The 25705-nt window shown below is 69.0% G+C and overlaps 4 protein-coding genes across 4 annotated transcripts; all 4 read right to left on the bottom strand.

The window, feature by feature from the left end:
- Positions 1-1584: 1584 nt before the first annotated feature.
- Positions 1585-5231, bottom strand: IL6R (interleukin 6 receptor). The gene is made up of 10 exons (XM_059832333.1): positions 5132-5231; positions 3431-3682; positions 3222-3345; positions 2881-3065; positions 2636-2796; positions 2408-2552; positions 2280-2323; positions 2069-2147; positions 1860-1968; positions 1585-1774 (listed from the first exon to the last, which is right to left on the bottom strand). Exons 1-10 carry the CDS (start codon positions 5229-5231, stop codon positions 1585-1587), a joined length of 1389 nt encoding a protein of 462 aa, XP_059688316.1.
- Positions 5232-6659: 1428 nt separating this feature from the next.
- Positions 6660-18606, bottom strand: ATP8B2 (ATPase phospholipid transporting 8B2). The gene is made up of 27 exons (XM_059832105.1): positions 18546-18606; positions 15234-15292; positions 14406-14519; positions 14121-14219; positions 13868-13929; positions 13644-13716; positions 13203-13273; positions 12954-13033; positions 12585-12743; positions 12422-12510; positions 12151-12347; positions 11208-11416; positions 10941-10984; positions 10700-10865; positions 10434-10622; positions 10111-10226; positions 9781-9945; positions 9587-9698; positions 9340-9445; positions 9069-9213; positions 8798-8981; positions 8384-8607; positions 7970-8053; positions 7548-7793; positions 7274-7412; positions 7048-7178; positions 6660-6947 (listed from the first exon to the last, which is right to left on the bottom strand). The coding sequence occupies exons 1-27, from the start codon at positions 18604-18606 to the stop codon at positions 6660-6662; spliced, it is 3612 nt and encodes a 1203-aa protein (XP_059688088.1).
- Positions 18607-19338: 732 nt separating this feature from the next.
- On the bottom strand, positions 19339-21324 carry AQP10 (aquaporin 10). Its single transcript, XM_059832104.1, has 6 exons — positions 21220-21324; positions 20382-20508; positions 20149-20286; positions 19938-20056; positions 19637-19854; positions 19339-19564 (listed from the first exon to the last, which is right to left on the bottom strand). Exons 1-6 carry the CDS (start codon positions 21322-21324, stop codon positions 19339-19341), a joined length of 933 nt encoding a protein of 310 aa, XP_059688087.1.
- Positions 21325-21931: 607 nt separating this feature from the next.
- HAX1 (HCLS1 associated protein X-1) lies at positions 21932-23883 on the bottom strand. The gene is made up of 8 exons (XM_059832373.1): positions 23828-23883; positions 23359-23573; positions 23099-23250; positions 22943-22988; positions 22709-22824; positions 22442-22592; positions 22222-22368; positions 21932-22076 (listed from the first exon to the last, which is right to left on the bottom strand). Exons 1-7 carry the CDS (start codon positions 23878-23880, stop codon positions 22250-22252), a joined length of 852 nt encoding a protein of 283 aa, XP_059688356.1. The 5' UTR covers positions 23881-23883; the 3' UTR covers positions 21932-22076; positions 22222-22249.
- Positions 23884-25705: the final 1822 nt, after the last annotated feature.

The raw sequence follows: 25705 nt of genomic DNA, 5'->3' as shown, positions 1-25705 counted from the left end.
AGGGATGCGGCTGGGATGGGGCTGCAGTAGGGAAGGGATGGGGCAGGGATGGGGCTGGGGGCTGCAATAGGGCAGGGATGGGGCTGGGATGGGGCTGGGGGCTGCAATAGGGAAGGGATGGGGCAGGGATGGGGCTGGGGGCTGCAATAGGGAAGGGATGTGGCTGGGATGGGGCTGCAGTAGGGAAGGGTTGGGGCAGGGATGGGGCTGGGGGCTGCAGTAGGGCAGGGATGGGGCTGGGGGGCTGCAGAGGTGCAGGGATGGGGCTGGGGGCCCCGAGGGTACCAGGAGGAGCAGGTGCCCGGGCTGTGGGTGCTACATGGGGGTGCAGCGAGACACCCAGCCCCTTCCCTGCCTGGGGCCCAGCTACCGGGCTCTGCTCTGCCCGCAGTGGGGCCGCAGCGCTGCCCAAAACCAGGGTAGGTTTTTGGGGCTGGGGGCCCATCGGGGCTGACCCCAGGATCCATCCCCTCGCCCCCCCCCAGACATCACCTGCCTGCTTGGGAGGGTGGAAGCGTTTGACTCAACCCCAAACTCGTGCTGGCAGGAGCCATCCCGGTTTCAGGAGGCAGGGGTATCGGGGCTCCCCCCACCCGCACATCTGCATCCTGCTGAGCTTTTTATAGAGCGGGGCCGGCTGGGGGGAGGCGGGGGGAACACAGCCTCCCCAGGGTGCCCAGGCACCCACTCCCCTCGCCCTGCGGTTTCCTGCCCGGGTGCAGCTGCAGCTCCCCGGGGCATTGCACAACCCGGGGTGGGGTGGGCTCCTGCCGGGGGTACTGCATGGCATGGGGGGCATGGGCTGGGGGACACTCCTGGGCATGGGGGGCACAACCTGGGGGTGCATGGCAGGAGTTAGGTGGCATGTGGGGGGGGGCACAGCATGGGGTGCACAGGGCGGGAGGCACTCGGTGGCATAGCGGGCACGGCACGGGGTACATGGCACGGTTAGGGGGCACAGCAAGGCATAGGGTGCACGGACTGGGGGTGCATGGCCTCGATTTGGGGGGTGCACAGCCCAGCCCCACCCCACCACCCCCTGGAGTCACTCCCACCCCCCCCGAGCACCCACTCCGTTACAAATCCGAGGCATTTATTTAAGAGACACGTTTTGCCACGTTTCCCCAACACGTGCTTTTAAAAATAAGCCCCGGGGGGGGGCACAGGGATGGGGCTGATCCAGCCAGCCCCCCCCTCCCCGACACCCGCAGCACTGCAGGGGCTAGGCCCTTCCCCATGGGACCCCCAAACCCGGCCCCACGGGTAGAGCCCAGCCCGGCTCCCACGCTCCGGCACGGCCGTGCTTCCAGCGCCTTCACCCTTGGCCATCCCAGCTTGGCCGCGGCCCCGGAGCTGCTCCCCCCCGGGGGACCCATCCTGGGGGCCCCCGTGGCTGGTTCTCCATGGGGGTGGCACTGATCCCCCCCCTCCTCAGAAGCTGCTCGCAGCCCTGGGGGTGGCTTTCGGCACCCTGGGATGGGGGGGGGGGCTGCTCCCAGGGCCACATCCCAGCCCCGGGACCCCTCGGGGCCAGGGACCCCCCCACCCGACCCGCAGGTGCCTGCCAGCGCGTCCAGCCCCGGGCTACTGCTCTGAGAAGAAATAGTCCAAGTTGGTGACGTGGAGAGCCCCGGGGGCCAGCGGGCCGGGGGGGGGGAGCAGGGGGGTCTCACTGAGAGGGGGGCTGGGGGGGCCCAAGGGCACCAGCATGTGCTGCCCCTCACCCTCCGGCTTGGCCGCCCGCTGCCTGCCCGTCCGCCACGTCTGCCTGTACCTGCAGGAGGGGAGAGCAGTCCCAGGTCAGGGGGGGGCCCAGGCAGAGCCCCCCCCCCCGCCCCGTGTCCCCCCCGGGCACTCACCTCACCACAATGCCAACGAAGAGGGCGATGCCCAGGAGCAGGCTCCCCCCGGCCACCAGGAAGGCGTAGGGGGATGCCATGGAGCGGGCGCTGGCTTCCACGATGGCCCCTACGGCAGAGGAGGGGGGGGGGGCAACAGGCTTGTTGTGGGGACGAGTGCCCCGGGGGGTCCCAGCCCCCCCACAGCCAACCCAGGGACCCCTCCTCACCACCAGCGCCATCAGCAGCATCTTCCCCGAAGAGCTCGGGGGGCAGCGTGACCCCATAGGTGCCATCCTCCATGGGGAACTGCAAGAAAAAGCAAGGGGGTGCGATGGGATGGGGCAGCCCCCCCACCCTGGTGTCCCCTTGTCCCACACGGGGACGTGGGACCCAACCGGGAGCGTGTCGTGTCCCCCCAGGGCTGAGGCTGTGTCCTACCTGCGAACTGAAGGGTCCCATTTCAGAGGTGAGGTCCCGGGGGTCTGCAGGGTCGGGGTGGGGGGAACGTGAGGCTGGGGGACCCCGGGCTGAGCCCCCGGCCTCAGGGCCGCATGTCCCCCTCCTACCTGTCCAGGGGATGCCCACCGCCTCCCGGCTCCACTCGCTCCACGCGCCATGGCCGAACTCCTCCTGCGCCCGCACCTGCACCACGTGCCGCGTCCCCCGCCAGGCATCACGGATGTCCAGCCATGTCGTCGTCACCTGGTCCACCTGGAGGGGACACGGGCAGCGTGGGGTTGGGGACAACCTCGCCAGGGCCGGGGGACAGCCCCACGCCGGGGAGGGGGTCTCACCTCTGCGAAGGTCTGGGCGGGCTCGGGGCGGTAGCGGACCTGGAAGCGGAGCCAGTAGAATCGGGGGTCCCAGGATGAGGGGTAGGACCAGTTGACCCGCAGCCGCTGCGGCGCCTTCTCCAGCGCCTCCACCGTCACGTTGATGGGGGGGTCGGGCTTCACTGCCGGGGAAGCGGGGGCTTCAGGGCCCGGCACCGTACCGCACGGCCGGTCCCGGCCCATGGCAAGAGAGGAGCGGCACTCACGGACGCTGCTGAGGGTGATGATCCTGTCCTCGCCGGCCGAGCTGCCGGCACCGTTGTTGACGCACGTGGACACCACGAGGGGTTTGGTGTCGTCGGCGCCGGGTGGCACCTTCACCCGGCAAACAAACTTCCGCGCCTTGGAGAAGTAGCGGCACCGCTGCTCCGTGGCGTTCTCAACCACGAACCTGTGAGGACGTGGCTTGGATGGAGCTGTGGCACACACCGGGCACGGGGCAGCCCCGGCTGGCGTCGGGGAAAGGGTCCGCGGGGAGGGACAGTAAAGTCCCTGCGTCCCGTGCCGTGGGGTCCCAGCCCCATGTAGGTGCTGGGATGGCACTCACCTCTGCTTCACCCAGAGCATCGCCCGTGTCCCCGGGGACGGCTTCACCCGAAGCGGCCACTCGCACAGGACATCTTTGTCGTGGCTCCGCCGGTAGCAGGAGACTCGGGGAGTTTCGGGGGGCTCTGCAAGGCAGGGAGGTGCTGGGAGACGGGGGACGCCGGACCGGGCGATGCCGTGAGGGAAACCTCCGCCCCAGCGCGGACCCACCTTCTACCAGCAGCCGCAGGGAGCGCAGCGGCTGGCCCCCCACGTAGCAGCTGTAGCGCCCCGAGTCCTCGTAGCGCAGCCGCCGCAGGAGCAGCGTGTTGCCCTCCGCCAGCTGCCGTCTGCGGCCCCCCACCGCCGCCGTCCCCCGCTCCTCCACCTGCCAGGACACGGTGACGTTCGCCAGCCCCTCGTCCTGGCAGGTCAAGGTGACGTTCGCTCCCGGGCGTCCCAGCACCGTGTCCCGCGAGAGCCCTGGGGGGACGAGAGGGGGTCAAGGCAATGGGAGACGAGACCCCAAGCCCCGTGGGTGTCCCAGAGGAGGGGGGCACCCCACCATCTGCTCCCCACGCCCAGCGCCTACTCAGCGTCAATATTTGCAGAAGGCACCGAGCCGGAGCGAGCGGCTGCTCCCGCTGAGCCAGCGATTCCCCCCCGAACCAGGCACCGGCCCCCCCCGGCACACGGACCCCCCAGAACGGCCGCAGGGACGGCCACCGCAGCACCCGGCCGGGGTGCGAGAGGGGGGGTCCGGCGGTGGGACGCAGCCGGGCAGCGTGGGGAGCGGAGAGCTGGGAGCGGGGCTGCGGGGGAGCCGCGGGCTGGGCTGGGGGGTCCCGGGGGGCCGGTGCCAGAGGGGTTAAGCGGCCGGGCTGGCCGGGGGCACCGGGCCAGGCCTGGGCTGGGGCCAGGGCGGCCGCCCCGGGCAGCGCTCCCGGCTCTCCCTGCAAAGGTCAACAGCCAGCGAGGACCTGCTGCTTCCCGTCGGCTCCTGCTGCCGGGAACGCACCCAGCACCCAGTCCCCAGCACCCGGCCCCCAGCACCCAGTCCCCAGCACCCGGCCCCCAGCACCTTGTCCCCGGCACCCACCCAGCACCCAGCACCCAGTCCCCAGAACCCCATCCCCAGCACCCACCCAGCACCCGGCAACCAGCACCCAGTCCCTGGCACCCACCCGGCCCCCAGCACCCGGCCCCCAGCACCCTGTCCCCGGCACCCTGTCCCCGGCACCCAGCACCCAGTCCCCAGCACCCGGCAACCAGCACCCAGTCCCCGGCACCCACCCGGCCCCCAGCACCCGGCCCCCAGCACCCACCCGGCCCCCAGCACCCCGTCCCCAGCACCCACCCAGAACCCAGCACCCGGCCCCCAGCACCCACCCGGCCCCCAGCACCCGGCCCCCACCCAGCACCCGGCCCCCAGTCCCCAGCACCCGGCCCCCAGCACCCGGCCCCCAGCACCCACCCGGCCCCCAGCACCCGGCCCCCAGCACCCACCCGGCACCCAGTACACAGCACCCACCCGGCCCCCAGCACCCCGTCCCCAGCACCCACCCGGCCCCCAGCACCCGGCCCCCAGCACCCGGCACCCGGCCCCCAGCACCCACCCGGCACCCAGTCCCCAGCACCCACCCGGCCCCCAGCACCCAGTCCCCAGCACCCACCCGGCACCCAGCACCCAGTCCCCACCCGCCGTGCCCCGTCCGCGCACCCTGCCCGTCTCCCCGGGCCCGGCTGAGCTCCGCCGGGGCGGACAGGGAACCGTGTCCCCCCCCCAACTCCCCGTGACCCGGACCCGCGCGGCGCCGGTACCGGGAGCAGCGCCCGAGCCGAGGCAGCCACACCGGGGGGGGGGGGGGGGGGCACACTCCGCCGGTGGGCTCCCACCGCTCCAACCCCCCCCCCGGTGCCGGTCGCACTCACCGGCGGGGCCGCAGGGCCGCCCGGGAGCGGCGGCGGCGGAGAAGAGGAGGAGGAGGAGGAGGAGGAAGAGGAGGAGGAGCAGCCGCGGCGACCGCTCCATGCGCCCGGTCCCGGGCAGGAAAACATCGGCGGAGCCGCCCGCGGCGCGGCCGGTGCCCGCGGTTGTGAAACCGGGGCGGGGGGGGGGGGGGGGGGGGGGCGGCCCCGCGGCGGCAGCACGTGCGCCCGGGCGGGGCGGGGCCACCCGGCACCGGGGGACGGGACGGGACGGGACGGGACTGGGTGGGGTGGGGTGGGTGGGGAGCCGCCACCGCCCCCTCCGACCCCCGGTGCCCCCCCGGTGCCCCCCCGGTGCCCCCCGGTGCCCCCCACCTGCGGCCACCGCCCGTCCCCCCGCAGGACGCGGCAGAAGCTGCTCAGAACAGGTTTGTTTGTTGTTTTTTTTATAAAATAAGCTGGTTTTGGTTCTTTTTTTTCCCTGTGGACCCGTAAAATGATACAATCCCGCAATATAGAAACGTGTAATAAATTAGACACCCCAATCCTCGCCCTCCCCCCCCCAACACAAAATAACCCCCAAACACCCCCAAAAATAGACTCCGGCCCAGACCAGAGCCTGTCCTGAACAGTTTCCTCTTTGGTATCAAGCAGAGAGGGGACCCGGGACCCCAACACCCCCCGCGACCCTCTGGCAGGGAGGGGGTGATGCCCACCCGCACCCCCCGGGAGTGGGTCCGGTCCCCCGGGAGCTGGCGAGGAGGAGGAGGAGGGAGGAAGCGGGTTGTGCAAGACCCCGGCGTGGGAGTGAATCACGGCGGCCTGCGACACCCCTGCTTCCCGCAGAAAGCAGGAAGGAGCCGGGGAACGCTTCCCCTTTCCCACCCGGCACCCCGTCCCGGCGCACCCCAAGGTGGGGGGCCGGAGGACGGTGACAGCCCTCGCCCCCCCGGCACCAGCTCCCGGCCCCCCGCGCTCTCTCCGTAACCAGTCGTGCCAACACTGAGAGAAACAAGTCGCTCCGTAAACTTGGAGGGTTTTTCCTTCCTTTTTTTTGTTGTTGGGGGGGTTTTTTTGTTTTTTTTTTTTTTTTTCTTTTTTTCCCTTTTTTTATATCAAAAGAAGACACGTGGGTGAGGGGCGGGGGAGGGGGCAGGGCGCTGCCGCAGCCCCCCCGGACCCCCCGCGCCTGCCCGCAGCGGTGGCTCTGGCATGATACATTCGCGTGTGATGGGGTATTTGCACTCCGTGGAGGTGAATACTGACAGAGGAGCGGCCCGGGGCGGGGGCTGCCGGGGACAGTGTCCGTCCGTCCGTCCATCCCGGGGACGGGAAAGAGTATTTTTGGTTACACTGCGACAGTCCAGACTCCTCCAAACCTCAGCACCTGAGCCCACACGGCCTCTGCTCCCCCCGTGGGACCCCCCCCCCCAAGGAGAGGCTTGGCCCCCCCCTGGGGCCACGGCGAGAGAAGGGGGCGAGGGGGGCCCCCGGCTGCACGGGAGGGGACGCGACATTCCCCCCCCCAGCCTCACACCTTGAGCGTCTTGTCGGCCGCGCCGCTGGGGCTGCCGTCGGTGCTGCCGTCGCTGCCCTTCTTCTTGCGCAGAGTCTCGATCCAGCCGGCGCTGGGGCGGGCGGCGAAGCTGGAGAGCGCCAGGGAGCTGAGCCGCATGTTCTTGCCCGACATGATGAGCTCCCCAAAACCCTCTTGGTGGGAGAAGGCATAGCCGGAGCGGCGCGAGCCCGCACGCCCCACGCGCCGCATGCACCGGTGCTGAGTCTTCTGCTTCTTCCGTACCAGCTGAGTGTAGCGCACCTGGGGACAGCGCAAGGGGACAGGGTCAGGGACCTGCAGAACCGCCTGCCCCGAGGGGACAGGACCCTGTGTCCGCCCCGCCGCGGCCACGCGCTCTCACCGTGTCCGAGAGTTCGGGTTTCAGGTCCAGCTTGAGGAAGCGAAAGGCCACGACAGGCATGATGCAGACGACGGTGGTGAGGGCGATGGTCAGCCAGACCGTGGGCTGGGCCAGCGTGTTCTGCGCGTTACCTGGGCGGGAGGGAAGGGCGAGTCCAGCCAGGGCTCGGCCGGGACAGCACCCTGCTGGGGTGGGGGGGCATCGCTCAGCCCCCCTTGGAACTCACCCACAAAGCGGAACTGGTTGGGGAACATCTGGAAGAGGCCGTCGCTGTGCATGGCGAAGAGGATGGCGAAGTAGGCGGCCAGGCTGCCCCAGATGAAGAAGTGGTTGATGGCCGTCCAGAAGCCCGTGTCCAGCCCGATCTGGCGGAGAGGGGAAGGAGGAGGCAGGGCTCAAGGGACAGCCGCGGTGCTCTGAGCACAGCCGCAGGGCAGTAAACCTTCACCTGCCCTTTGTACTACAGGCGAGGGGCTGAGGCCGAGCAGCCGCGTCCCTACCTGCACGCTGACGACAATCACGAGGGAGGTGGCAACGGTGACGGCGAAGGACTGGTAGTCAGCCAGCTGGGCGCCATCGTCACGGGTGGCGTCAGCGAAGACGCCATAGGGGATGAAGAACATGAGGACGGAAGTGTAGATGCCCTGGGCGATGCAGATGAAGAACTCCCGCTTGTTGAAGAGCAGGTTCAGCTGCCCGGGCTCGTAGAGCTTGGGATATTCCATGCTCCGCTGCTCCGGCACATCCTGGGGGCACCGGGCATTCTGGGCACCTCCCTCCAGCCCGGCACCGCCCATGGAGGGTGGGGGACAGCCCAGCCCAGGCACCCAGGCAGCCCTTCCTCCCACAGGGTGGGCCACGAAGGGGAGCCGGGCCGCTTCCTCTCGCACCCAGAGACCCCTCTCACCACCCCCCGCCGTACCTGGTCGAAGACGCCCATGGCGAGCACGGGCAGCGAGGTGTAGACGATGTTGTACAGCGTGATGAAGTACTGGTCGTACACGGTCTGCACGGAACGGAGTGCTCAGGGGGACATGAGACCTGCCCGCCCCGCGCCCCAGATGGCCCCTGCGTCCCTGCACCCACAGCTGCAGGGATGGGAGACCCACCGCCAGCCCCCCCCCCCCGTGGGTGCCCACCCCAAGCGGGGCAGGGTGCTGCTGCCACCGCGTGGCAGCCCCAGCCACGCGGGCTCCTCGCACCCAGAACGAGCGTTGCAGCGCTCCGGAGGGATCCCAGGATGAGGCCCCACAGGGAGCTTGGGGCACGCTTCTGAGCAGAGGGGTCCCGCAGGCAAACCCTCCCCAACTCCGAGCGCATGGAGCCAGCAACTCACCTGCGCCGAGAAGCCGCAGAAGAAGCCAAACCAGAAGTGGACCATGGTGAAGGCGAAGTTCTTGTAGAAGAAGTAACAGAGGAACTTGCACATGCGTAGGTAGGACCAGCGCCCGTGCACCAGCAGCAGGCGCTGCAGGAACTTGAACTGTGAGAAGGAGTAGTCGGAGGCCAGCACCGCCTGGATGCCCTCCTGCCCGCTGATGCCCACCCCGATGTGGGCGGCTGCGGAGGGAAGAGACACGCGGAGTGAGAAGGGCTCTGCCAGCAGCACAGGGGACCGGGGGTGGCAGCTCCCCAGAGGGACCGTGTTCCTGCGGGGCACAGAGGGACAAGGACAGAGGCTGCCACGGGCCCCGGGACGGTGCAAGGGGGGACCTGTCCCTCCTGCGGCTCCCCGGACCCCAGGACTTACTCTTGATCATACTGACATCGTTGGCCCCGTCCCCGATGGCCAGAGTCACGGCTTTCTTGTACTTCTTCACCAGCTCCACCACCTGGGCTTTCTGCAAGGGCGTGACGCGGCAGCAGATGACGGCCTTGCAGGCACATGCCGTCTCCAGGAACTCCACCTCCATGTCAGCCTCCAGCGCGTGGGCCTGCGAGGAGAGCGGGGGAACAGTGGGGGGGCACGGCCCGCAGCCGGGCACGGTGCCCCATCCAGCCCGGCGCTCCCAGGTCCCTACCAGGCTGTGCCCGTTGATGACCAGGGCATATTCGCCTGCGATGGCTTCCAGCACGGAGGTGAGCTTGGAGGAGGAGAGTTTCTCCTGGTAGGAGAAGCCATTGCCCATGGAGCGCGACGCATCCATCATCTTCTCCCGGGCTTTCCTGAGGAGAAAGAGAGGGGTCAGGGAGCCCCAATTCAGGGCAGATGCCCCAGCTCCCCCACGCACAGCCATGCCCCACGCCGGCCCCACACGTATCCTCTGCCCGACTCTGCCCCCCAACCCTCACCTGAGCTCCTCTCGCACCTCCAGCACAGTGTGGCCCGTGACCACAAACACCTCCGTCATGTCGTCCGTCAGCATCTTGCAAGAGTAGCCGATGTTCACAGCCGTTTCTGGGGACAAGAAATGGGGGGCTGAGCCAGGGTTAGCTCAGGGGGGAGTGTCTGTCCCACCACCCCCCAGGCAGGTGGGATCCAGCCCATGAATGTCGTCATCTCCAGCCAGCCCAGACCCCCACCCCAGCAATCCCTCACCCTGTTTATCCCCTGTCAGCACCCAGATCTTGATGTTGGCCAGCGTCAGGATGGCGATGGTTTCGGGGACCCCCTGCTGCAGTTTGTCCTCGATGGCCGTGGCTCCAAGCAGCTGGGGGACCCAAACAGGCAGGAGGTTAGCAGGGGCTGCCCCCCAGCCGCCTCCCGCTCCCCAGTGCCCCCGGCCCACGTACCATCATATCGTGCTCCACCTCGTCGTAGAGCCGAGCCAGGCGATCCTCCCGGGCCTCGGGGGCACTGCCGGCTCGGTGCAGCCGCTCGGACCAGTCCTCGTAGTAGCTCTCCTCCAGGTCTTTGTAGGCCAGCACCAGCGTCCGCAGCCCCTCGCCAGCGTATTCCTGCAAGCGGCCGGAGTCTGGGTGCACAGGCAGACCCCGACGGTGTCCCCAGACCCTGATCGTCCCCCCAACCCAACCCAGGACAGGACACACAGCCAGGCTCCACGCTTCTGGGCAGCCCCTCTTCCCTTCGAGCCCTGCCCGCAGGCCCCTTGCCCCACTCACATTGAGGTGGTCGGTGGTGACGTTGGTCAGGTCCTGGTTGACGGGGTGCAGGCGCTCCAGCAGGATGGTGTCAGCACCTTTGCAGTACAGCCGGATCTTGCCCTCGGGGCTGCGGACTGCGGGGAGCAGGGGACAAGCTGCCTGGCTCAGGGGTGCAGGAGCAGGTCCCACTCCAACCCCCAGCCATGACCCCGCGATGCCTCCACAGTCACGTCACCGTCTGAATGGGGCTGGTCCCCAGCACACTGCACCGAGCCCCCGCACCCCAGCCCCACCGCGGCCCTCCCAGCCCCACAGCCCCTGTGCCGTGCCCAGGACCTCACCGATGACGGACATGCGCTTGCGGATGTTGTTGAAGTCCAGGATGGCCAGCAGCTGGTAGGTGATGGCTCGACCCAGTTCATGAACCGTGATGGTCTTGGGCGTACGGGACCGGAACACGAAGCCGAAGTTTCTGGCAGCCGTGACCAGCGCTCCCTCATCCGGGGACTGAGCTTTGTAATACAGCTCCCCTGGGGACAGCACAGGGGGTCAGAGCCAGCGCTGCGCCCCAAGCCACGCAGGGACAGGTCCTACCCTCTGCGCCCACCTTCGCTCTTCTCCTCAGACATGACGGTGTGGCAGAGCGAGAGCAGGCGGAAGAACTCGTGTACGTGGGGGTCTCCCAGCTTGACAGCTTCCTGCAGACTGGGGTCCCAGAACTGGAACCGTGGGTCCGCCAGCGGGTTGAAGGAGAAGTCGACTGGCTCTGGCCTCTGGCAGGAGAAGAGATGGGGTCACCTCACTGCGGCACGCGGCGCAGCCAGGCACCGGCTCTGCGGCACACTTACCTCTCCCAGCTCCGCTTTGCGACCCAGCACGTCCTGCATATCACCTGTGAACGGGGGCACCGAGTTAATCAGGCCAGGGACCCAACGCTGCTGCCCCACTGGCACCCACGCCCAGGAGGGCCACAAGGCAGCGGCAGCCCCACAACGCTATGGCTGAGCCCCCTCGTCCCCTGGCTGCCCCGAGTATCCCAAAGGGTCTGCAGGAGGGAGCCGGTGCACCCACACCCCGCAGGCAGACCCAGCCTGGCCCCGGTGCCTTGCGCTCACCATAGCTGTGCCCGTTCACGGAGCACTTGCTGAAGACCATGATGTTCTGGGTGAGGGTGCCGGTCTTGTCGGAGAAGATGTACTCCACCTGCCCCAGCTCCTCATTGAGGGTGGTGGTCCGGGCCTCGGCTGGCGTCCGGCGCTTGGCACAGTACATCTTCTTGTCCCAGTTGATGAAGTAGCTGTGCCCAAGACGGATCACCTCCACGCTGCAGGGGGGGGACACAGCCGGGTGTCACCGGGGCAGGGCAGCACGCTCTGCTGAGCCAGCGACGGGCACACACACGCCCACCCCAGACACCCAAGCGCCTGGGGCACCTCGGCACCCAGGGCCCCCACGCTGCTTGCCAGCTCCCGCGCCCCTTCCCCGGGGCTGGCCCGCACCCGTTCCTACCGACAGCCACCGCCAAGCCAGGGCTGGGGACACTGGGCCTGGCACCGAGGGGGCAGCTCGCGGGGCTCCCCGGGCATCTCACACACCTACGCGCCCCGAACCCCCTCCCCGGCCCCCAGGGCAGACAGCAATGAGCTAGTGGGAGGGGTGGGGGTGACACGTTCTTACCTCGGGGCTAAGGGTGACAGAACCCATGCTGGGGAACGAAAAGAGAGAGAAATTAAAAGAGAGAGAGAAGGGGACAGTGCAGGAGCCTGGGAGCTGGAGGAGGGCACAGCAAAATAACCAGCATGCAGCCAGGGCAGGGAGAGACGAGCAGCCAGACAGACACAGCCGGGGGGGGCCCCGAGGGACCTGTGGGCTCTCAGGTTTTGGGGTACCCCCGAGGGCAGACGTGGCCCATCACCAGGAGAGCAGCCCACGCCCACCCCTTGCACACAGCTCTGCCTGTGGGTCTCCATCCCTGTCTCCCCTCCCCAGAGGGCACCCCTAATTCCTGGTGCCTGCCCCTCGCACACCCCCAGCCCAGCCCCTCGGCCCCTGCCCTACCTCACGTAGAGCGAGATGGGCACCACAGTGTTGAGGATGATGATGTAGGACCAGAAGGAGAGGAAGCCGGAGAAGAAGGCACTGTGCACCCCCTCGTCCCAGGGCAGGTAGATCTGGAAGCAGACGCCCACCTCGTGCTCCCAGATGGCGTTGCCGATGGCCAGGATCACCCCCATGCACACCAAGAACCCGAAGATCTGGGGACAGGACGGGATATCAGAGCCCCAACCCCGCCAGCGCCGGGGCTTCCCGGGATCTGCCCTCCGCATACCCAGAGCACCAGCGTGTTCATCAGCCGATCGATGCTCGTCCGCTTGAACTTGGTCCGGCCGCTGTTCTGCATCAGTTTTGTGTCGGGCCCTGGGGAGAGGGAAGGGCATCAGCGGGGTCTCTCCCTTCCGCGCAGCGCAGCGGCGGCAGCTGTCCCAGCCCACCTGCAAAGACGACGAGGCCGAAGCACCACTCGGTGTTGCGCAGGACGCAGCCCCGCAGCAGCATGTTCTGGTTGCTCAGGGGGTACTTGTTCTCCTTCCAGTACAGCGTCCCGCCAAACTTGTCCAGCTTGTTGTTGGGGGGTTCACAGATCACCTCGCCTGGGCGCAAGGGATGGCTCGGCTGTAACGTGGCTAGCTCCATCCCAGTGCTCCCAGCACCGTCCCCAGCTCCCCAGAGATTCGCTTCAAGCCGCAGGACCACAACACCGCGTGGATGGTCCTGGTCTCTCCAGGGTGGACCCACGCCAGGTGACGGAGGAGGAAACCCAGGGGCTGCCCCATCACAGAGGACCGGTCGCAGGCACTCACCGTCAAACCGAGCCAGCTTGCTGGTGTCACCCAGCTCCGAGGTGACGGGGATGGCCTGCCGCACCTTCATGTTAGTCTCTCTGCGGGCAAGGAGGCATCACGCGCGGGGTTAGCGACAGCCTGGCAGGGAGGGCCTTCACGGATGCTCCCCGGTTTCAGATCCCCGGCAGCTCCTGCCCTGCCCACAGCATGTTCTCACTCCTACCTCTCGCCTTCCCCTGCCACCCGAGGCGAGCTGGGGTTACCTACCCGTCCAGCTCCGCGGTCTCTATGTAGCACAACCCATGGGGTTCGCTGCTGGAGAGGAGGAGGAGGTCAGCCTGCCGGGAGAGACACGTGAAGGGTTGTGCTGACACTGGGGCTCCCTTACGCCTTCCCCAGGGAAGCCCCTGGCCCTCGGATGCCAGAGGCCAGCGGGGTCTCCGGAGCCACATGTCCTCAGCAGGGTGCTACCAGCACCCTGGCCTGGACACCATCGCCTGAAGCGCCCACATCAGCCAAATCCCCAGAGTTCAAGCACGGCTCAAACGCTACAACATAAATGCAACTTCCAGGCTGGAAAGTCCCCGATGTCTCCACCCCAGGAGGTGATGGAGGAACACAAAAGCAGAGTGGGCGCAGCACCACGCCGTGCTGCTGTCCCTGTGCGCCGCCCAGCCGGGACCGTGCTCGTCTCGGGGCCACACTCACCGCCACGAACTGGTTGTTCTCCAACTTGATGATATCTCCGACACGGACATTCATCCACTGCTCCTGCCGGAGGCTGCAGAGGGACAGCAGAGTGGAGTTAGGCAGGAGCTGGCAGCATTGCTTCTCCCCTGCCCCACTGCGCTCTGCCTCTGCCTGCAGCCCTGTGCCGTGTCCCGCAGGGCCCCGTGTCCCCTCCCCGGCTGCCCCGTCCCCGTGACACTCACACTCCGCCGATCAGCACCTGAGACTGCCGGTTGTTCACCTGGTTGTCGCTTTTATGGCGGAACTGGGTGCGGAGGGGGAGAGACAGCAGCGTCAGCCCCTCTGGGGACGGGGTCCTGCATCCCCTCCCCTGCAAATGCCATGGCCCCGCGCACCGCACACCCGCACCAGGGTCACAGCCCCCTGCCCAGCCCCAAGTCCCCATGCCCAGCCGGCAGCCAGCCGGGGTAGAGGGGCGCGTGGGGGACCACTCACGTAGTCATCGGTGGCATCTTTGACAGCTGTGATGGTTAAGACAAGAACCAAAGGCACGATGGTGGTGAACCAGGAGAGCGAAGAGATCTGCGGGATCAGCTGGGGACAGGGAGCGGGAGTTACAGGGGACCAGCCCAGCCCCAGGCCCACGCTACCCCTGCTCGAGGGCGTCAAACCCACCGCTTCTCGGGGGCAGAACATGCCCTGGGGCCTCCCAGCTGCCCAGCCGGGGGAGGACAGCGCAGGGGGGGACCCATCTGCCTCCCGGAGCCCCCCAGCACTCACCTGCAGGATGAGGAGGAAGAGGAAATAGGTGTTGGCCACTTCCTGGAACTGCTCGAAGAGGTTGACAGGCAGGAAGGTGACAATGTTGTACTTGGAGGTCTTGATGCAGTTGCTCTGGGGACGGACGGGGTGAGAAGGGGGTTCACGAGTCGCCGAGGCCCTGTGACCCCCCAGCATCGCTCTGGGGGCAGGGCTGCAGCTCACCGTGCCCCTAATTTGGGAGCTCTGGACAGCAGCGTGGACCCCCCTGCTCCTGCCCCTGCTCTAACTCCGTGGCAGCTTCCTCGAGAAGCTGATTCCTCCGCCTCGCTCGCCAGCCGCTACCCAGAGACCGGTCTCCTCCGGCAGCAGCATCCGGAGCATCCGGGCGGCAGCACCCGGCCTCCCCCAAGGGTCACCCCAACCCAGACCCCCGGCTCCCCCCACCCCGCAGCGAGGCTGAAGCAGGGCCTGGCCTGGAGCAGCCAAAAATAACCTCCAGCGCGGAGGGGGAGGCCAAGGTGAGCGGTGCCCTTCCCCCAGCGGCTCCGGAAGCTCGTTAATTAGCCACAGAAGGACATCGGGGGGAGCAGGCAGAGCTGGGGGGTTCCAGGCCCTGGCAGAGGGTGGGGGGCTATGCCCCCCTCCATGGGAGCACCCTGTGCCCCCCTCCAGCCGGGCCACCCCGGCCCCGGAGCTCTGTTGGCATTAACGTCTCGTCAGCACAATTTTCTCAGGGACAAACATCTATTTTTAGCCGTAACCCCCTCTCCGTTGAGCCGGAGGGTGATGCAGTCCCCAGCACCCCAAATCTGCCTGAGCCGGATGGGGCTTGGCCACCCCACTCACCGCGTACTGGAACTTCTCGTTGTACTCCCGCGCGTTGGCTCGCACCCGCCTCTCCTCCTCTGCAACACAGCGCGTCCCGTCAGCCTCGCACCCCACCTCCCCTCTGCACCCCCAGACCGCCCCTCTGCACCCCCAGACCGCCCCTCTGCACCCCCAGACCCCCAGCCTTGCTCCCCTGCACCCTGAAAGCCCCCCGGGCACGCCCAAGAGCCCCAGACCCCCAGGGGAACAGGGAAACTCCCCCCCAGCCGTGTCGCGTGGCCCCGTGCTCCCCCCATGCCAGGACCCACACCCCTGCACCCCCAGCCCTCTTCTTCTGCACCCCCAGACCCCCCAGCCCTGCACCCCCAGACCCCTAGACCAGAACCCCCATATCCCCTACACCCAACCTTGCTTATCTGCACCCCCAGTCCCCCAGCGCGGCTTAACTCCAGCCCTGAACCCCCAGACCCCCAACCTTGCTTCTCTGCACCCCCAGACCCCCAGTCCTGCACCCCCAGACCCCCAGCCCTGCTTAACTGCACCCCCAGACCCCCAGTCCTGCACCCCCAGAGCCCCAGCCCTGCTTAACTGCACCCCCAGACACCCAGCCATGCTTCTCTGCACCCCCAGACCCCCAGCCCTACACCCCCAGACCCCCAGCCCTGCTTAACTGCACCCCCAGACCCCCAGCCTTGCTTCTCTGCACCCCCAGACCCCCCAGCCCTGCACCCCCAGACCCCTAGACCAGAACCCCCATATCCTGTACACCCAGTCTTGCTTATCTGCACCCCCAGTCCCCCAGCGCTGCTTAACTGCACCCCCAGACCCCCAACCTTGCTTCTCTGCATCCCCAGACCCCCAGTCCTGCACCCCCAGACCCCCAGCCCTGCTTAACTGCACCCCCAGACCCCCAGCCTTGCTTCTCTGCACCCCCAGACCCCCAGCCCTGCACCTCTAGACCCCAAGCCCTGCTTAACTGCCTTGCTCCTCTGCACCCCCAGCCCAGAACCCCCAGATCCTGCACCCCCAGACCTCCAACCCTGCTAAGCTGCACCCCCAGATCCCCAGGCCCCAGCCCTGCACTGCCAGGCCCCCATCTCTGCCCCCCCAGCCCCCAGCCCTGCTTAGCTGCACCCCCAGACCTCCAGCCTTGAACCCCCAGACCACCAGCCCTGCACCCCCAGACCAGAACCCCCATATCCTGTACACCCAGTCTTGCTTATCTGCACCCCCAGTCCCCCAGCGCCGCTTAACTGCACCCCCAGACCTCCAGCCCTGAACCCCCAGACCCCCAACCTTGCTTCTCTGCACCCCCAGACCCCCAGCCCTGCACCTCTAGACCCCAAGCCCTGCTTAACTGCCTTGCTTCTCTGCACCCCCAGCCCAGAACCCCCAGATCCGGCACCCCCAGACCTCCAACCCTGCTAAGCTGCACCCCCAGACTCCCAGGCCCCACCTCTGCCCCCCCAGGCCCCAGCCCTGTGCCCCCAAACCCCCATCTCTGCCCCCCAAACCCCCACCTCTGCCCCCCAGGCCCCATCTCTGCCCCCCAGGCCCCACCTCTGCCCCCCCAGGCCCCAGCCCTGTGCCCCCAAACCCACATCTCTGCCCCCCAAACCCCCATATCTTCCCCCAAACCCCCATCTCTATCCCCCAAACCCCCACCTCTGCCCCCAGGCCCCATCTCTGCCCCCCAGGCCCCCACATCTGCCCCCCAGGCCCCAGCCCCACGCCCCTAAACCCCCATCTCTGCCCCCCAGGCCCCACCTCTGCCCCCCAAACCCCCATCTCTGCCCCCCAAACCCCCACCTCTGCCCCCCAGGCCCCACCTCTGCCCTCCAGGCCCCCACCTCTGCCCCCCCAGGCCGCACCTCTGCCCCCCAAACCCCCACCTCTGCCCCCCAGGCCCCAGTCCTGCGCCCCCAAACCCCCACCTCTGCCCCCCAGGCCCCATCTCTGCCCCCAAACCCCCACCTCTGCCCCCCAAACCCCCACCTCTGCCCCCCAGGCCCCAGCCCTGCCCCCCAGGCCCCACCTCTGCCCCCCAAACCCCCACCTCTGCCCCCTAAACCCCCACCTCTGCCCCCCAGGCCCCAGCCCTGTGCCCCCCAAACCCCCACCTCTGCCCCCCAGGCCCCATCTCTGCCCCCCAAACCCCCACCTCTGCCCCCCAGGCCCCAGCCCTGCGCCCCCAAACCCCCATTCTGCCCCCCAAACCCCCCCACCTCTGCCCCCCAGGCCCCACCTCTGCCCCCCAAACCCCCACCTCTGCCCCCCAGGCCCCAGTCCTGCGCCCCCAAACCCCCACCTCTGCCCCCCAGGCCCCAGCCCTGTGCCCCCCAGGCCCCACCTCTGCCCCCTAAACCCCCACCTCTGCCCCCAAACCCCCACCTCTGCCCCCTAAACCCCCACCTCTGCCCCCCAAACCCCCACCTCTGCCCCCAAACCCCCACCTCTGCCCCCCAGGCCCCATCTCTGCCCCCCAGGCCCCAGCCCTGTGCCCCCAAACCCCCATCTCTGCCCCCCAAACCCCCACCTCTGCCCCCCAAACCCCCACCTCTGCCCCCAAACCCCCACCTCTGCCCCCCAGGCCCCACCTCTGCCCCCCAGGCCCCAGCCCTGTGCCCCCCAAACCCCCACCTCTGCCCCCCAGGCCCCACCTCTGCCCCCAAACCCCCACCTCTGCCCCCCAGGCCCCACCTCTGCCCCCAAACCCCCATCTCTGCCCCCCAAACCCCCACCTCTGCCCCCCAGGCCCCAGCCCCGCACCCCCAAACCCCCACCTCTGCCCCCCAAACCCCCACCTCTGCCCCCCAGGCCCCACCTCTGCCCCCAAACCCCCACCTCTGCCCCCCAGGCCCCACCTCTGCCCCCCAAACCCCCACCTCTGCCCCCCAGGCCCCAGCCCCGCACCCCCAAACCCCCACCTCTGCCCCCCAAACCCCCACCTCTGCCCCCCAGGCCCCACCTCTGCCCCCAAACCCCCACCTCTGCCCCCCAGGCCCCACCTCTGCCCCCCAAACCCCCACCTCTGCCCCCCAGGCCCCAGCCCCGCACCCCCAAACCCCCACCTCTGCCCCCCAGGCCCCACCTCTGCCCCCAAACCCCCACCTCTGCCCCCCAGGCCCCACCTCTGCCCCCCAAACCCCCACCTCTGCCCCCCAGGCCCCAGCCCCGCACCCCCAAACCCCCACCTCTGCCCCCCAGGCCCCACCTCTGCCCCCCAAACCCCCACCTCTGCCCCCCAGGCCCCAGCCCCGCGCCCCCAGCCCCGCTCAGCTGCACCCCCGGCCCCGGCCCGGCCCCGCCGCAGGCCCTCCCCGCACCCACCCGCCCCGCCGGGGGCGCGGACCCGCCGCCACTTCTCGGGCATCTCCCGGGGCACCGTCATGGCTGCGGGGCCGCGGCGCGCCCCGGCGGCGCCATCCCGCTCTGCCGCTGCCGGTGCCCCGGCCCGGGCCCTCCCGCCCCGCCCCGCCGCGTTGCCGGGGCAACGGCCGCACCGGGGCCCACCGGGGCCTACCGGGGCCTACCGGGCCCCCGCCCCGACCCGCTCACCTGGGGCCCGGCGGGCCGCGCACCGCTCCATGGCCCGCGGCCCCGCAGCCCATGGGGAGCCGGGGGCCGGGGGCCGGGGCCGGGGACCGGGGCCGGGGCCGCTGCCGCCGCCTCAGCGCCCCATGGCCGCGGCGGTACCGGGCGGCGGCGGAAGTGATGGGGCGGCGGCGGCGGAGAGCGACCGAGCGCTGCCCCCGGGGGGGGGGGGGGGGGGGCGGCTTGGGGGGCTGCCGGGAAGCGGGGAGGGCCGCCCCGGGGGGAGCCGGCTGCAGCCCCGGTGATCCCGGGGGGGGGTGTCCCAGAGCACACCCCCGGGGGACATGGGGCAGCCCCGGGGGGGTCACACGGGGGCAGCCCCCCGCCCCGGGCCAGGGTCCCCCTCCAGCCAGGCCTGGCCGGCTCTGTCCCCCCCCCCCGCCCCGGGGGGCTGCCCCCCCCCCCCCCCGGTGCCCCCGTGTCCAGACACAAGACACCCCATGGCCCCAGCGCTCCTTTAATGGTGTGATGGGGACTGTGGGGGGGGGGACCCCGCCGCCAGCTCGGGGTGGCGGGGGGGCCCCCGGCGTCACTTCTTCTGGGGCAGCATCCCCTCGGCATCCTTCTCCCCGGGTGACACCTCGGTGTTTGGGGGGACGGCGGTGGTGACGAGGACCAGGGAGTTCTGCTCGGCCGGGGGGTCCCCCTCCGCCGGCGGGTAGTGGAAAGCCACGAGGAGCTGGTAAAGGGCCGAGCCCACCGTGGCCCCCACCAGCGGTGCCACCACCGGCACCCACCACCACCCATTGCCCCTGCTGGGGATGGGACACGGTGGGCAGGGGGTCACCGCTGTCACCCCCCACCTCACCCCCTTCCCTCTAACCCACCTGAAGACCTCGGCGCCCCAACCCGCCACGTAGGTGAAGAGCCGGGGCCCGAAATCCCGCGCGGGGTTCAAGGGGCAGCCGCAGTTGGAGCCCATGGAGATCTCGATGGAGAAGACCAGCAGGGCCACGACCACCGGCTCCAGGCCCTTGGGGACACCCTTGTTGCGGGTGTCCATCATGGCCAGGATGCCCACGATCAGCAGCGCCGTGCCTATCACCTGCGGGGCCGGCGCGGCAGCTCAGCACTGCGGGGACCGGCATGGCCGGAGGGTGTTTGGGGGGAGCCGACACCAGCACCCACCTGATCCAAGAAGCCGTTGGAGAGGGAGAGGTAGTCAGAGGGGTAGGTGGCAAAGATGGAGGCGGTTTCCCGGGGGCCGGAGGCGGTGAGGGTCCCGTTGCTGTAGTACTGAATGGCATCTGCGAAGCAGAGGCAGAGCCCATCCGTGAGCCCGGCCACCCCGGCACAGCCGCCGTGTTCCCCCGCTGGGCTCCCGTCCGCCTCCTCGTACCGTAGTAGAGGACATAGACAGTTCCGGAGGCAATGAAAGCTCCAGAGATCTGCACGGCCAGGAAGATGGGAAACTTCCACCAAGGAAACTGCTCCAGCAGGCACATGGCGAGGGAGAACGACGGGTTCAGGTGGGCCCCTGCAACGGAGCGGGGAGAGGCGCTGGGATCGGAGGGTCCTGGGGGATCTGGAGCCGGGGGACGGCAGGAAATGGGACCCCCTCCCCAGCCTCACCGGACACTCCCCCCGCCGTGTAGACGGCCACCATGACACCCAGTGCGCCCGCCAGGTAGGAGGTGAAGATGTTCCCCTTCGTCTCGAAGCTGGTGACCATCTGTGCTGAGCCGCTCAGGGTGATCAGCTGGAGAAGAGTGACACGGCTCCACCGCGGCCCCCCAGCCGCTTGCTGAGCCCCCCCCTGCTCCCCAAGGGCCGCTGCCCCACTGCGCTGCAGTCGCTGGTGGGATTAGCACCGATGCCAGGCGGCAGAAGGGCAGCGAGGCGAGGGCTGCTCCAGCGCCGATGCCTGTGCTGTCACCGTGGTTTTGCTCCCCCATCCCCTGGGCTCCAGCTTTGGGTGCCGGACGGGACAGGCAGGGCGGCAGTTACTGGTCTGGCTTGTGGTTTTGACAGCAAGGTAAAAAATTATCAGCAATTAAGTAATCTGCTTCCCCGGGGAGAGGGTGGGGAAGGGGTGCCGCCAGTGTGGCCACGGTGTCACCGTTCACCATCGCGGGATGCAGCCCAAATGCCAAGCATGGCTCCGGAGCCCCAACCTTTGCCTGCTCCGGGGCAGGAGGCGTCAAGGCACTCGCCGCCCAGCGCCGCTCCCTCAGGCAGCACGTGGCAGTGCCCGTGCCCTTATTGCACCGGAGCCGCTGCGGCAGAGGGCACACCATGTCGTGGGAACAGGGTCCAACCGGGAGGCCAGGCACCGCCAAGTCACTCGGCGAGCATGGTGCAGCCCCAAATCCCCCCATCCGCGGCGAGGGACGGGCAGGGGAGCCCTGGGACCCCCAGCACCTGCCACCGCCCCACGGTCAGCCCCAGCCCACCCGCGTGCCCCGCTCACGATGAGCACGAAGACGGCCAGCAGCTCAGCCAGGCACTCCCGCGCCAGCTGGTTCTGGATGCGGAGCAGAGCCTGGGCCCTCTTCAAGAAGGAAGCGGAGCCCATGGTGCCGGTCGAGAGCAGGCAGCAGCGACAGCAGCGCCGGTGTCTCCGTCCCGGTGTGATTTTATGAGCCCCGGGGCTGGGGTGGGTGATAACACGCAGACTTTAAACCAATCAGGGCCACACGGCAGGGAGACGCCTGGCAGGGACCAGAGTCCCACGGGGAGCTGGGGATGGCAGCGCCTCGTGACGACAGCGTCCCCCGGAAGGACCAGACCCGGCGGGAGCCCCCGAGGATCCCCGAGCGGTCGTGGGGAACTGAGACCTCGCTCAGGTGAGCCGGCACGGGTATTTCCCCTCCAGGGAGCCCCCCTTTTTCCCTGCCAGATCCCTGCCCAAGCCGCAACCGCAGGCAGCGCTAATGAAGAGGCCTTGGAAAGACTCCCAGGATGGGCCCTTGAGAGCGGCCCAGGGGAGGCGTTAGCAGAGCGCCGGGCAGGCAGGGAAATGGGAGAGGGAGGTGGGCAGGGAGCAGCGCGGGCACGGGGCCAGGGCAGAGGAGCCGGGGGCTGCTTGCACCCGTGGGCAGCCCCCAGGAGCCACCCCAGCGACCGTGCGGCTCCCTGCCTCCGAATCGGGGAGGTTCTAGCTTGAAAGAGCCTGTCAGGTCGCTGTTAGCATAAATAGACTTTATTGCTCTGTACACACGCGCACACACACACTCGGCCCCCACGGGGGTCCCCACAGCTCCGCAGCGCCCCAGGAGGCAGGCAGACCCCAGCCCAGGCATCAGCTTCCAGCAGGATCTGATCCATCTGCAACAAAAACAGGCGGTGAGAAGAGGCTGCTGTCCGCCACCTGCCCTGGATGGAGCCAGCAGCCCTGGCCGTCAAGCCGGCATCCGTCCCCACAGCCCTGGGAAGCCCCGGGGTCCTCCCACCACACACCCATCACACATACGGGGTGCTCAGCCGGGGCAGGGGCACAGCTACCAGCTCGAGAACCAGCGTCGGAAGAAGCTGCCTAGCGCAGACGAGGCATCACTCAGGTTGGGAGCGCGGAGCTCGTCTTGCCGCGGCCACGTGCCTGCAAACTGCGCCAGCTCCCCTGAGAGAGCAGGGAGAGCTTGCTCAGAAGGGACCCGGCCCGCTTCCCTCGCCCTCCTCAGTGCCCCACTCACGGTCATCCATGTTGACCACCTCCTCCCGGTAGTCCTTGCTCTGCCCGTCCTCCTTGGTGGTGGTGATGAAGGCCTGGTCCCCCCTCCGGCGGGTCACCGTCGTCTCCCGGTGGCCCTGGCTGTCCTGCACGGTCCGGCGCTCCTCCACCGCCTGCGCAGAGCACGGAGCCCTAAGAGACGCCACCACCCCGGGTTCTGCTCCTTGCACCGGGGACGGCGTCCCCAGGCCACCCACAGCCCATCGCTGCACCCGCAGGGGACACTCACCCCATCAGGGAGAGTCACTTTGGTGACGGAGACGCTCTGGAAGTAAGAGTGGGACTTGGGCTCGTCAGGTCTCAGGATGGTCCCCAACCCCGCGGAGGAGACCTGGGAGTCCAGGTCTGCGAGAGAGATGTGAGACGGTGACAGCAGCGTGGGGACGCGCCCCGACGGCTGCGGCAGCGCGGGCAGGTAGAGCGGGGAAGGCAGAGACCTCGCCGCCCCGCTCCCGGCACCCACCTTGGTCTTCCTTGGGGCCAGGAGGAGCCACGGGAGCATCTTCCAGCTGCAAGGCAAAGCCACGTGCCGGTGACGGGGAGGCAAAGTGCGACACCGCGACGGCAGGCTCCGATGGCCGCCACAGCCGAACCTGCGCGAGGCAGAGCCCTCACCCACCCCCAGGAAGGGCCTCCAGGGCCGGGCCGGGTCACTGGCGCACCCGGGGCCTCCCGGGGACGCGCTGGGAGCGGGGCTGTCCGGCTCCTTCAGCATGGAGTCCCGCAGCGGTCGCCTCGCGTTGCCCTCGCCGGGGGCGGGCAGGGGGGGCTCTGGGGAGCAAAAGGGGGTCGGGTCAGGCCGCGCCGCCCGAGGGGCTCCGCATCGGCCCCCGGAGCCCCACTCAGGCCGCGGTGGGGGCAGCCCCTTCCCCTCCCCACCGAAGGGCTGCGGGGGCCCGGCCCAGGCCCCCCCGAAGACACCCAGGAGCTCGCCCACGTCCCGGAACAGCTCCTCGAAGGCACCGCGGGACCCGCCGGGGCTGAAGCCGAAGCCGAAGGCGAAGTCCTGGGGGGGCTGCGCCAGGGACGGGCCGTCATCATCCTCCTCCTCCTCCTCGTCCCACGCCGCGCCGCCGAAGAGCGGGTCCCGGGGCCTGTGGGACCGCGGCGGTGAGAGACACCCGGGCCCGGAGCAACCGGGGGCCGGGACAGGACCCGCGGGGCAACAGGGAGCTGGGGGGGAAGGCGGGGGGGAACCGGGACAGGGCCTGTGCCGGCGGGGGCACGGCGGGACACCGGGGGGAGCCGGGCCGGGCTCTGCGTGGTCCGGGGGGACCAGGGGCGCCGAGTCGGGGGGGGCTGCGGGTCGGGGGGGGATCGGGCCGGGCCGGGGGCGGGGTCCCGGTACCTGCGCCGCCCCGGGAACCCGAAGAAGCCGCGAAACGCGTCGTAAAAGCTCATGGCGCTCCGCCCGCCGCCGCCCGCTGCGCCCGGGTCGCGCTGCCGTAAAGCGCCGGGGCCGCGCAGCGCCGCAAAGCGCCGCTCGGTGTCGCGAGGCGCCGCGGCCGAAGGGACGCGGCCTTGAGGGAAGGCGGATCCCCGGGGCGCCCGCCCGGCCCCGGGGGGTCAGGGCCCGGCCCCGGGGCCACGTCCCACCGCGCAGACCGCCCTCGGCCCGTGCTTTTCGCAGGCCGGAGCCTTCCCCATCTGACCGCCCCAGGCCCGGGGCGGCTCTGCGGCCTCTCGCTCCGGCCGCCAGGCCCGTGCTGCGGCCTACATCATCCACCGGGCCGGGGCTTGTCCGTCCCGCTCCCGAGGAGGCCGCCTGGGAGCGGCGGCCCGGGGCACGGGCAGCCCCCAGGGCAGAGCCGTGTCCCCGGGCGGGTGCCGGCTGCCTGGAGGAGCCGTAGCCGGTGGTGCAGGCTGAGGCGGGGGACGCCGCGGTGGGGCTGGGCCAGCCGCCCTCGCAGGGGTCTCGGGGAAGAAGGGCGCGGGGGGAGCGGCTGCACAGCACCCTGATGGGGCTGGGGGTGCGCTGGGCTCGATCCTGCACCGCCCGGGGGTCCTGCAGCCCCGCCAGGTGCCCCTGGTCTCTATGTCCCCAACTGAGCTCCATCAGTCCATCCCACGACCCTCCCGCTCCGCCACCGGGCCCCCAGAGCACCGGGAGGGCCTCGAGGCAGCTCCAGCTTTGCCCCTCCCGAGGCAGGGACCCCCCCAAGCCCCTTACCTGGCAGCTCGGCCACCCTCCGTCAGCAGCTCCCAACGCTCTTTCAAGGAGACCCATGGGTGAAGGCGGCTCAGCACCCACTGCTGGGGCACCCATGGCTTCCTGCCACCACACCGGTGGTCCGGGCCCCCTCCCCTGCTCTGGGGACCCCCCTCCCGTGGCAGTCCATCATTTCCTGAGGCCCTCATGGTGAGGAGAGGGGGTGGAGAGCACCCCCAAACCTCAGTGGGGTGCACAAGGAGCACGGGAGCAGGCGGCAATGGGGACAGCACAAGGCACAGGGGGAGGCAGAGAAATGGAGGGTTGGGAAAGGGACAGGGGAAAGGATGGTGACAGTGGCCCTGTACTGGGATCCCAGGGCCAGGAAAAGGAAAAATTCACAAAAGGGGAGGGAAAAAAAAAAAAAAAATGGGGAGGGGTTGGGGAAACCGCTCCCCCCCTTGCCCGGGGCCTCCCGCACTCCGCACCAAAAAAACGGAACCAGGCTGAGAAGGGAGGTATTAAAAAATACACACGTCACTTTGTGATCTTTATTCTCTTCAGTAAATCACCCGCAGGGGGGCTTCAGTTGAAGTGACCAGTTTGAACTGAAAAATACAAGATCTGGACTGCATAGAAAAAAAAAAAGACAAAAAAACCCAACCCAAACCCAAAAAGCAGAAGATACTTACAGCGTGCAGGGGGGGCGGGCAGGACCTGCACTCGGGGCCCGTGGGGAGGGAGGGGCCGCAGATGGAGAACGTAAAATTGGGGGGTGCCCCCCCCGGGGCTCCTCTGGGCCGGTGGCAGAGAGGAGCAGAGGATGGGCAAGGAAATGAGAGAACTACAGGACGGCGTGGGGTTTTTGTTTTTATATACAAGACACATTTATCCATTAAATTTAGAACACGGTACAAAAAAAACACTTCAACTAATTCATCTTACAATGCTGTTCATATCAATTACTGTTCTTATTCCTAATAATAAGGGGGTTTGCTGTAGGCGACTTGCAGCTTCCACTCCTTTGGATCCAAGAGGTTCTGGGGCAGCAGGAGGTGAGGGGGGAGAGGGGAGAAA

The sequence above is a fragment of the Gavia stellata genome, chromosome 33, assembly GCF_030936135.1.
Source record: "Gavia stellata isolate bGavSte3 chromosome 33, bGavSte3.hap2, whole genome shotgun sequence".
Lineage (NCBI taxonomy): Eukaryota > Metazoa > Chordata > Aves > Gaviiformes > Gaviidae > Gavia > Gavia stellata.
Note: the sequence above shows the minus strand (reverse complement) of the source record. Positions and strands in the feature narration are given on the sequence as shown.